At 38.8% G+C, this 11,732-nt stretch overlaps 1 protein-coding gene across 3 annotated transcripts in view; it reads left to right on the top strand.

Moving 5' to 3' along the window:
- The first annotated feature begins 2,956 nt into the window (after positions 1 to 2,956).
- The window catches only part of LOC101864581 (mesoderm-specific transcript homolog protein), a 14,609-nt gene continuing 5,833 nt past the window's right edge, over positions 2,957 to 11,732 (top strand). The window contains exons 1-8 of one of the 3 annotated variants that reach the window (XM_005112317.3): positions 2,957 to 3,844; positions 4,629 to 4,782; positions 6,139 to 6,215; positions 6,719 to 6,796; positions 8,757 to 8,887; positions 9,454 to 9,509; positions 10,598 to 10,638; positions 11,326 to 11,393. In XM_005112317.3, the coding sequence (XP_005112374.1) occupies positions 4,632 to 4,782; positions 6,139 to 6,215; positions 6,719 to 6,796; positions 8,757 to 8,887; positions 9,454 to 9,509; positions 10,598 to 10,638; positions 11,326 to 11,393 (602 nt within the window). In that variant the 5' untranslated portion in view covers positions 2,957 to 3,844; positions 4,629 to 4,631. Of the gene's footprint in view, positions 3,848 to 4,628; positions 4,783 to 6,138; positions 6,216 to 6,718; positions 6,797 to 8,756; positions 8,888 to 9,453; positions 9,510 to 10,597; positions 10,639 to 11,325; positions 11,394 to 11,732 lie in introns of all 3 variants that reach the window. The other 2 variants (XM_005112315.3, XM_005112316.3) reach the window with 2 other exon arrangements.

Genomic DNA, 11,732 nt, shown 5'->3' with positions numbered 1-11,732 from the left:
AGAGAGAGAGAGAGAGAGAGAGAGAGAGAGAGAGAGAGAGAGAGAGAGAGATTTCTTCTTTGCGTTTCGGTGTTAGACCCTGGGAGAGTAAGAGAGTTATAGCCTGCTGTCTTCAACCTGCAGAGCAACTGATTTTTCCCTATGTGACCTTTTTTTCTACTCAGATTTCTTGCTTTCAGGCACCCACTTTCCGATTTCTTATTTGTGAGGCATCGTGATGAAATCAGGCACTTGTCAAAATAATGAAATCGAAGATATCGACATTTTTTCGCCAATCTGACATTTTTGTCCTCTATTTTTTTGTTTTTTGAGGTGGGGGAGGGGGGGCTCAACAGCTTTTATGTCCATTAAAAAGATATTTCTATGTGGATTTTACAGAAAACCATTGATTAAATACTCAACAAATGTACATTTTCAGTTTCAAGTATTTCAAGATTTGGAAATCAACAAACTTTGACGGCCATTTTCCCGTGTATTTTACCTCTAAAACCAGGCATCCCCGACCTCATTCAATCGCAAATAGCTCAACTTCTATTTAAGACAGATGTTTTCATAGAAACAGGGTCAATTGAACAAGCTTTAAGATAATACCAACAACTCCAGATGCGCAAAAATTGACAAGCGCCTGATTCTACCCCGTCGAAACACATTTTTTGTACTGACTAGAGCATTTTCAGTTTAGGTAAGAATTGACTTTGAATGTTGCCCAGGTGGCAAATGAAGTCTACTCTTATTGATTTTAGGATCTTCAACGTGCGCGACTTGCTAACGGTACCTCGAATTAGAATGTTCGCCTTTATCCGAGAAGGCTAGGTACGTGTTCAATCTTACCTACTCCGAAAGACAGCAGTAGTAATAAGGTGTCAGGCAGTGGTGGGGCGCCATTGGTGCAATTGGTGCAAGCGCTCCACCTAACCCTGGCCTTCTCACCCCCCGCCCCCTTTTCTAATTGTTCTAAACCAGTCAGTGCTCTAAATCTACATTACTACATCTTTGCGATCCGTCACCCGCTGGCTGCGCCAGTGAAGAGACAGATGGCGAGGAGGGTTTATGCTCGTCGCACCGCTTGCGGTAGTGTCTGCTGGGAGCAAGCAAAATCTTTTGCACCAAAGTTATTTTTGTCACTGTAGAGAAATCTAGGCATCGTTCTTCCCACACAAGAAGAAAGGTACATGAAACTGCTCTTCGCAGCACCAGTTCGGTGCAAGCTAAAAATTTGATCCAAGTTTCCGCGAGCCTATCTACTGTAACACTATTAAGTAGAGTCTACGGTAACTCAGTGAAGAATGGGTATCGACACTGTTGTCTCTCTCTATTGTGTAGCAAGTCCTGGTGCTACACGAAGTACAGTAATTAGAAATCTTTAAATCTTCTCAGATTGTGAGCATAGTGAGTTGTTAGTATTGTTTCACTTTATTGCAGCTTTTAAGCGGTTTCATCTAGATCTAGAAACTAGTTCTAAATATCGATAGATGTAGATTATCGGATATCCTGCAGATTCTAACTGACTTTCTCTAGAAATCTTAATAGTAGCTACTAAGCCTGTTGCCCATTTGCTCACTTTCTAATTATGCACCACTTTGTTTGCAACCCACGTGACGCCGCTGGTGTCAGGAATAGCAGCAGAAAAAACTAAAAGGAGGCCGGAGGTTTGGGGTGAGAGGTCAGGTGTATACTAAAAGCAAATGACAAAATATAACTAGAGAATAGGGAAAGAGGGGACAGAAGAACATTTCGGACAAGACAATATTTCGACACTGTAAGGTTTCGAACCCAGGACCTTTTGAATGAGATGCAAACACCCTACCTCTAGACCACGAGAGCGCCTTGTCTGCTAATGAGAGAGAGAGAGAGAGAGAGAGAGAGAGAGAGAGAGAGAGAGAGAGAGAGAGAGAGAGAGAGAGAGAGAGAGAGAGAAGAGAGAGAGAGAGAGAGAGAGAGAGAGAGAGAGAGAGAGAGAGAGAGAGAGAGAAAGAGAGAGAGAGAAGCTAGAAAGAGGGAGAGAGAGAAAGGGAGGAGATTCAAAACAAATAAGCACACACACACACACACACACACACACACACACACACACACACACACACACACACACACACACTCACACACACACACACACACAGACACACACACTCACACATGCGCGCGCTTGCGCTTACAGAACACACACTCACACACAGACTCAAGAGACAGACAAACAGACACACACATACATACATATAATATCTATCTGTCTGTTTGTCTGTCTGTCTGTCTGTCTGTCTGTCTGTCTGTCTGTCTGTCTGTCTGTCTGTCTGTCTGACTGTCTGTCTGTCTGTCTATCTATCTATCTATCTATCTATCTATCTTAGTTTTAGTAGAGGTTTTACGACGCTCGCAACTGCATAAGGTCATATGAGCGCCAAAATCTATCTATCTATCTATCTATCTATCTATCTATCTATCTATCTATCTATCTATCTATCTATCTATCTATCTATCTATCTATCTATCTATCTATCTATCTATCTATCTAATAGCTTGTTTACAGGGGCTCCAGTGAAACAATACTACTACTATCATTACGATTGTCATCGTGATCCGTATCATCATCATTATCATTATTGCTATTATTATTATTTTCATTATTATTATTATTATTATCATCATCATCATCATTATTATTATTATAATTAATTAATTAATATTATTGTTAATATTATTGTAATTGTTATCATTATTATAATTATTATTTTATAATAATAATAATAATAATAATTAATAATAATAATAATAATAAAAATAATAATAATAATACAATGTAATGATTATTAGATTTCTATTCCTTATTATTATTAATTACTGGTATAGAGGGATTCAAAATAATAATTTCCCGCATTCATGATATGTTTTTATACTGCTAAGACTTAGGCCTATATCTACTTGGAGAATTTTCGAAGGTGTTGTCAACAATAATAATGATAGATTTTTATCTGATCTAGTCTCTTATTATCGGCCCCTAATAGATAACAATAATAATAAATATTAGTTTTAAATAAATGGTTTGCACTACTGCTGTATCTTTTTTATAGCCTTTACGAGTCGGTTTTTTTTCTCCATATATTCATTTGTCTAAGAACTTGTTCTTTAGAAGTCACTGGACTGGACTGTACACCGGATAAAATCAACACTCGCGCTTGTTTTATTGATTGATGATGCTATCACTATTGATCAATGATTTGGATCATCCGTCTATCTCATCCATCTGTGATTAGAATCTGTGCTTTTCCTTCCTGTGCGAGAACTGGAATTTGTTGTAGTCCCAGTCCCAGGCTTACAAGATCTACTAATTAATGAGCACGTAAGGCCTACTACTAAAGAAAAATAGCCAATTATAATGAAAATTAAACTCAGTAGGTCTAGATTCTAGATCTAATCTAGATCTAGATATAGTATTAGTCAGTACAGTCTGAGTACAGGCCTCCTAACCCTACTGTATAATTGGCCTGAATCTTTGGTCAGTGGTCATGACCTACCTAGAACTGTAACAATGGACACTGATGGCCCAAGGTAAGGGGTCAAAGGCCAAAGTGCATTCTCAAGCAAGGACTCCCCTCCTTTTACCAAGTCACTAGATATAGTAGATCTCTACTACTGGAAGGCTACAGTCTGATTCTTTATTAAGGGCCTCCACTTCTTAGAAGCCTCCAAGGCTAGAGTTAGACTTGAATCCACAGTCAAGAATTTTTCAAAATATTAGTTTGCAGGTGCATATCTGGTAGGGTCTACTCGGATTCACAAAAGTGCCTATGTAGCCTACTGGAGTTGAAACTTCAAATTCAAGTGGAAACACTGAACGACCTGACTGGTGGTAATACCTAAATATATGCAGATTTGTTCTTGATGTTATTTCAGTTATGATTACGACTTTATAAATCAGTCTTTTAGGATATTTTAGGCGTTGTTGATATTATCTCGTGTAGAGTCATATTTTTATACCATCACTATCTTCAACATTATCATCATCATTTTCATCCTCAGAATCACCACCATCACCATCATTCTCGTCTTCATCATCATCATCCAAAAGAAAAATAGTGAGGAATGTTTAATTTTAAAGGTCATTAGACAGTTTTTTGTGACTTTTACTTTGTATAATTATATGTAGCCTACATGTAGGCTGCTATATATATGTGAAGCGTGCTGACAAAATGAGTTACTTTGCGGATCCAAGCCTTATGGAAATAGATACATCACGCTATTGGGTGAAGTCTTTACAATTTATAAGTATGGAATAATAAAAAGCACGTTATACAAAAAGAATGTGGCATCAATAGAAAATCTACTAATCGGACCCTATAATGTGGACTTTTGGCCAATATTTCCGTTTGTGGATCGCGAGAAGTAACTCATTTTGTCAGCACGCTTCACATATACATGATGACATCTAGATCTATTTATTATGATATGTAGAATTTTGGTGACAACATTCGCCTTGCTTGTAAGCTTCACTATTATTTTCATCATATATTGGCATTAAATTTTCATCGACGTCATTATGTCATAATAATTGTTGTTTTTAATCTACTAAGTTGTTATTGTATTTATTAATTTTTCAAATTTAAACATAACTTTATATTGACCCCCCCCAGATAATGATCGGCCATTTTGTATCGTGCGCTGTCGCGGTTGGTCTTGTGGCAGTGTTCATCAGCTACCCACAGCCACCGTTGTCGTCCCGGCTGGAGCAATGGAAACAGTTAGGAGAATTCCTCAGTGTAGGCAAACGGAAAATATTTTTTGTTGGTGAGTATATATATATATATATATGTGCAAATTAGGGTTAAAAATACCTATCCTGGAAAATGTTTCTGTGTTATTGAGGGCGAAAGTAACATATAACCCAATTTCTTTCTTTATACTATGGACATAAAGGAACAAACCCTATATTAGAGCAACAAAAATAAATGCCATTTACTCAAAGATACACGACTCTGGATGGTCAAGATTGCACTGCATTATAATTATTGTGTTTGAGTGTTCAGAATTTTAAAATATCTTTCGGTTTCTGAGCCTTTAGTTCACAAAATTTGGAGTCTAATTTATGTTTCTGTTAGCGTCACATCAAGGTACAAACTTATAATATCTTCACGGACAGAAGGGCGAGAGCCCAGCTGTTGCTGGATCGATAACAACAACAACAACATAATATCTTCAACACGCCACATGCTACTCGCTCGAGAGTTTATTCTGAACTGAACTGCCGTGGCTTGTGAAAACCCACATCTTAATGGTCATGTGATACACAAAAGATACAAAAGACATAACTCGGATAATACAACGATCACAACCACACACAGTTACTCTCTCTTAACAATACATCAAGCTACTCAAGTTTCCTTTCACTGTTCTTAGACAGTATACTAGACTGCGTGTAGTCAAAGATAGTACATAACAAGATTGGCCACTTAGCCAAAAAAGTGTCCGCCGGAAGTTCGCTCTTTGCTTCAGATGGTGCTGCAGTCTGTTTTGAAGCTCTCTTTCATTTTTCCAGAAGAAGAATAGGAATATCACCTCCTTGCTTGCGCAGATCGACTGCTGTTCATCAGCAGTTCGGGTTCATTCAGTGTGGAGTTTTAGGTTTTAAAAATTTTAATGACCTCTCACCTTTCATTCTTAAGTCAAATTAAACGAAGAGAACAATCACCCTTTCCTGCGGAAGAGGTATTTTGTCAGCGTAACCATTTTAAAAAGGCGTTCTTCCGAAATTTATTCAAAAACTTGCTAGTTTCACTTTGAATTTTTAAACTCAAGTAGGGTAACTCTGTTCGCAAAGGGTGTGCATTTGCGAAGAGGGCGCCACCCAATTTTGAGGACACTTTTTTAATTGGCTCAAAGAGAGAAGTGGCCCCTCTTGTTATGTAGACTCTTTGGTGTAGTGTAAACTGAGTGGAATCTCACAATGTAACTGTCAGACAGCAGTCTGAAAAACGATAACGTTTTTGAACTGTGGGCAAATATTTTGACAGAATACATACTTATAATTGTTATCTAATACGGGGTGCCCTTTATGGTGGGTCAGCATCGCCCAACCCCGCTGATCCCATCTGTAACGGGTACCCTGTATAACAACATGCACTCTATTCCTTGTCTTATCCCAAGATGAAAAAGGTCAAGGTTCATCTGGACCTGTAGTCTGTCTCCATGGCTTTCCTACCAGCAGCTATGACTGGATCAAAGTGAGTTATAGTGGGAGTTGGGAAGATTTTGTACAGAAGTATATTGCTTTTCATTCTTTCTGCTTTTACCGAAAGTAAATGTCTTCATTTCTTAGCTTATTATGAAACAATGTTTATTTGCCTTTATTTTATTGTATCTTGTTGAAGAGGAGTGTTCCTAATTTTGGATTTTTTAAAATGATGCTCACCATTTTCTCAGAGTACTTCATGTATATATAGAAATCCTTCACATTTATTTGGTACAGCATAACTGTATAGATGTATATTTTTATGTGTGTACAGGTTATATTGTTTTTATGCGAATGGGGTTGGAAAGTCTCCAGGAAAGGAGGAGGTTAGGCAATGAATGTTTTTAAATGATGAATATAAGCAGTATAGTATAGTTAAGACCTCTGTCAGAATACTTACTTCTTGGTAACAAACATAACAATGGTTAATTTGTAAGAAAAGTTATCCTTCCTTTGTAAAGTTTTTGAAAAATGTTTCTTGATTGTGTCTTCCAGATCCTACCTGATATGAAGAGCCAGTTTTCTCGTGTGATAATGCTGGATTTTCTCGGCTATGGGTTCAGTGACAAGCCAGTAAGTAATTAGATGGGTTTGAATCGTATGAATGCCCAATATAGTTTGTCTGATGTGCATAATTCATGTTGTTTTTCCGACTTCGATATTAGTAAAGTTTTTATAAAAATGCAGCAAGTGCATCGCTTATCAGTTAGTACTTATCGGAAAAAGTGTGATACACAGAGAGACAAAAATTATTTACTTAAAATGTTGAAACTAAGAGTTTGGAGTGAATAAGTGTTTCTTTTAGTCATTTTTTGCCGTAATGTTCTTTTTGAATTTAGATATACATATGTAATACATATATTATCTATATTTTCAAAGCCATATCCTAAGTAGACAAGTGTTTGATAACCTTAGGGATAATGTTTTTCTAAAAATGTTGACATGTTCTTCAGTCATAGTGCAAGGGAATTGTGTGACCATTATGACCTCTGCTGAGACTAATTATATATGGGAATTTCTGTTGAATGTTTCATTGAAAACAAGTTTTGGATGTATACGTTAATGCTGCCTTTGGTTGTATTGATGAGCTTGCGCTGCATTGCCCTGATACGAGGTGCCCATTGGGGGATGGGGTCTGGTTGGGGCGGTTTGTTAGCCAGATTGAGGGCGCAAAGCGGCTATCGTGGCTCAAGCCGATCATGCCCAATTGGCCGCCTGAAAAACAAACGCATTTGTTTTCAGGCGAACGGACGGCCCGACCAAACCCGACCCGATCCCATCTGCAATGCCCCCCCCCCCCCCCATATAAAGTTTTTATTTTCTCTAGTCCACGTAACATACAGCCATGCAGCTTGCTGCTCCACGCCCAAACAGTTCGCAGGGGGCTCTCGTGGCCTAGAGGTTAAGGTGTTGGCCTCTCATTCAAAGGTCCCGGGTTCGAATCCGGGTAGCGACCGAAAAATTTTCTTCTCTAAAATTGTCTCCTTTCACCTCCTTTCCTGCTCTCTTGCAATGTTCTGTTGTCTGCTTTCATTTCCACTTTCTGCCCCCACCCCCTCACCTCCTGCCCCCTCCTCTGGGTTCCTGACTCTTTCTGCAGCCTTTCTACTGCTACTCCTTGGCTCCTCCTTACTGCTGTCTTTCTGCCACACCCCTGATCTTCTGGTAGGAAAGATCTACACCTAGCCTTCTCGGACAAGGGGGAAAAATCTCGGAGGGCCCGTGTGCAAGTTGCGCACGTTAAAGATCCCTTGGTGGTCTAAAATCGATAAGAGTAGGCTTCGGCCCCCACCTGGGCAAAATTCAAAATTTCCTACCAACTGAAAATATTAGGTGTGTCCCGCGCGCACATAAGACCTTATGCAGTTGCGAGCGCCGTAAAACACTTTACAAAAAAACACAAAAAAAAAACAGTTCACGACCTCAGTGCTTTCTTGTTCTATCTCCATTATTTTTAACAGTGAAAATGTGACTTCTTCTAAAGCTCACTCTTTGTTATGAACTGTTTTCACTGTTTTTAAAAATGGAGATAAGACAAAAAAGCACTGAGGTCGCGAGTTGTGTTAGGAATTTTGTTCAGAATTAGGAGGGGGGAAAGCAAAGGGCACTTAAGTTTTTTAAATTTTTTTCACTTCTATGTATTGTCATGTTCTGTGGTATGTTAGTGTTAGGTGTCAGTAGCCTAGTGGTTAAGCTACCGGACTCATAATCGTGAGGTTGCAGGTTCGGGGGTTCGAGCTGCGGGCCCGACGTTGTGTCCTTGGGAAAGGCACTTTACACAAATTTTCCTCACTTCACCCAGGTCGGAATGGGTACCCGGCCATAGACAGTTAAAGATCTTGTCAGTATGTTAGTATTTGAGCGCTTAATCAGCTGCTTGCACTGTATGCTTCCCAGGAAGTTGAGTTTGTTTCAGAATGCTTTCAGGTCTGCTGGGGTAATAGTATAGATTGTAAAGTGCATTGAGCTTGCTGTTGAGCAGGGATTTGCGCTATACAAATGTTATCTATTATTATTATTATTATTTTTCCAGGAAGATCACACTTATACAATAGCTGAGCAGGCTGAAATAGTGGAGACTCTGTTAGAGAAACTGAGCGTGCCGTCTGCCCATGTGCTGTCTCATGACTACGGAGATACGGTGGCTCTGGAGTTGTTGGCCAGGTGAGGTTTAGTCTGAGGCCGGTCCTGCTAATTGTGGTACTAGATTTATATCTCTGGCGAGGCACGGAGTGGTTTATTGCACAAAGGTTAGAAATGCAATGAATGTCCAATTGCTGGCAAAGCAATAGAAAAAAGAAGATATGAATCTACACTTGTATTTAAAAAAATTATGATCTCTATTACAAAGTTATTTCTTGACCTCACTCTTACCGTTAATGTGTTTACGTATGGTAAAAATCTTTCTTTTTTTCTTCTGAGTTATGAGGTGCTCTGTTTTTAGTCAACTTATGCTTCCAAAATATGAGTGAAATCTCCCATATATATAAATATATAAATGGTTGATATTGTCTAAGATGGCCAACCGTTGTGGAGGAGAAAAGTGGTGCCCTAAGACAGGCAGACCTCTTGGACTCTGCCATTATAATTTTTTTTTAAAAGGACAAGGGGGGAAAGTGGGAAATGGTCATTTGTGCCGGTGATTGGGTTGGGCAAGCAGCCTTTTGAGCATGTTCAATTGTACTTATGTCTGTTAGTGATAACCAGTACATGTTTTTCTTTGCTGACAGGAGCAACAGTAAAAAGCTTTCCTTTGTCATGCAATCTTTGACAATGCTGAATGGAGGTATGATTATTTGTAAAAGGTACTTTTGTAACTTTGTGTGTTTTATCCTGTCTAGTAATTGATGTAATTTATACTTTTCTTCTAATTTCTGATTTCTGAGTGGGTGGTTGGCGGGTGCTCTGATGTGGTTTGCTTCTTCTTTCCTATCAAACATCTATCGTGTTTATCTCTCCCCCTTCTTTTTTTGTGTTTGTTACTCTCTTTTAACACCTCAAATCTTCAGCACTTATATGACCTTATTGTGTTGCAAGTGCCGTAAAGCTCTTACTAAAACTAATAATGATTTCTGAGGTAAATAAAGAAGAAGTCTAAAGAACAACATGGATGGATATTTTTCCCTCTTTAGGAAGGTTAAAAAACAGGCGTTAAGATGATACCAATAACCCCATATGCCCAAAAATTGATGAGCGCCTGATTCCACTGCGTCGTGACACACCCACACACACCCACACACACACCCTTACGCACACCCACACACACACACACCCACACACACACACACACACACACACACACACACACACACACACACACACACTCACACCCACACTCACACACACACACACCCACACACACACACACACACATCCCCACACACACATACACACCCACACACACGCACAGTACTTTGTCAGAGTAAGAATGTGGCGTTGGTAGTCTTGTGATTAGGCTACCGAAAGGTCATGGGTTCGAACTGGATCAGGGGCTTGATGTTTTTGTCCTTGGGAAAGGCACCTTATGTCATGAACTTTTCCTTGTGCTTCATCCAGGTGGGAATGGGTACCTGTCTATAGAAAGCCAAAGTGTTGTCAGTTTGTTAGTTTGAGTAGTTCAGTACATGAAATAATTGGTACCTTCTTTATTTCTAGATATCTACTCCTTTACTTGTTTAAGGAGTTTTTTTGCAAGGCCATTTCATTAATAAAATGTATTTATTTATTATATATATATATATATATATATATATATATATATATATATATATATATATATATATATATATATATATATATATATGATATATATATGTATATTTCCTTGTTTATGTCGTAAAAGTCTCAGTGATAAGAATTCCTTTGCTTTTCCAGGGGTATTTCCAGAGACACATCGCCCAAGAATTTCTCAAAAGGTACATTGTATTAAGATCTTTTGGCCTTCTTTTAAAAAAATTTTTGCTTAGTGTTTTACAACGCTCGCAACTGCATAAGGTCAGATGAGCTCATGGGACACATTAAACCTTTTCAGTTGGTAGGAAATTTTTTATTTTGCACGGGTGGAGGCCGAAGCCTACTCTTATCAATTTTAGACCACCAAGAGATCTTTAACATTTCTGTGCGGATTTTACTGGAAAATATTGATTGACGAATTATCATTAATTGCAAACTGTGAATGTATTCCTACCCCCCGGGGCGGTGCTACTGACTGAAGTGTCTTTAGGCCATTCCCATTGGGGGGATATTAACATGATCTTATGCACATTAGAATTGTAAATGGGCTGATTCCTCAATGTCATGCTCATAACTGTGCCTGAACTGCAACAGGGAACTACTGCTTTTTCTTTCCTAATCCGTACTATCATCATTTTTTCTCTACTTGTTTTGTATGTTTGTCACACTCTTGTGACCTGCTATTTCCGGGGTGCCTTGATAGTTGAAGCAGACTTTGTGCTGTTGAAGCTAGAGAGGTGAGCAGAGTAAGTCTGATTCCTCGTTTGGACTTCTCTGTTGACATCCACCCTTAGTGCTCACATGACCTTATGCAGTTGCGAGCGCCGTAAAACCCTCTACTAAAACAAAAACTGAAATGTATTCCTCAGCTGTTGTTGACTCCAGGCCTTGGTTATGTCGTCAGCCGCCTGTTCAGTCTGCCGATCTTCTCCAGAGGGTAGGTTTACTTAATCTTCCAACACTCCTCACGAACAGAGAGAGAGAGAGAGAGAGAGAGAGAGAGAGAGAGAGAAAGGGGAGAGGGGCAGGGGCCCATTTATAATCTTTAATTACGTTTAACAACGAACCACTCACAATGTGACAATATAACGTTCACTACTGGATTGCAATATATATTGTGACAGTTCCTGATTGAGATTCCCCAATCATAAAAGAAAAATGTTTGAAATTCAGACGGTATAAAACGAATACTAATATTAATAATAATAGTAGTAATGACAATCATAACGACACGAACAAGAACAAGAATAAAAACAACATTAATAATAGTAATAAT

This window comes from Aplysia californica, unplaced genomic scaffold (assembly GCF_000002075.1).
Source record: "Aplysia californica isolate F4 #8 unplaced genomic scaffold, AplCal3.0 scaffold01235, whole genome shotgun sequence".
Classification (NCBI taxonomy): Eukaryota; Metazoa; Mollusca; class Gastropoda; order Aplysiida; family Aplysiidae; genus Aplysia; species Aplysia californica.
The sequence above is the reverse complement of the archived record's forward strand: the minus strand, read 5'-3'. Positions and strand labels throughout refer to the sequence as shown.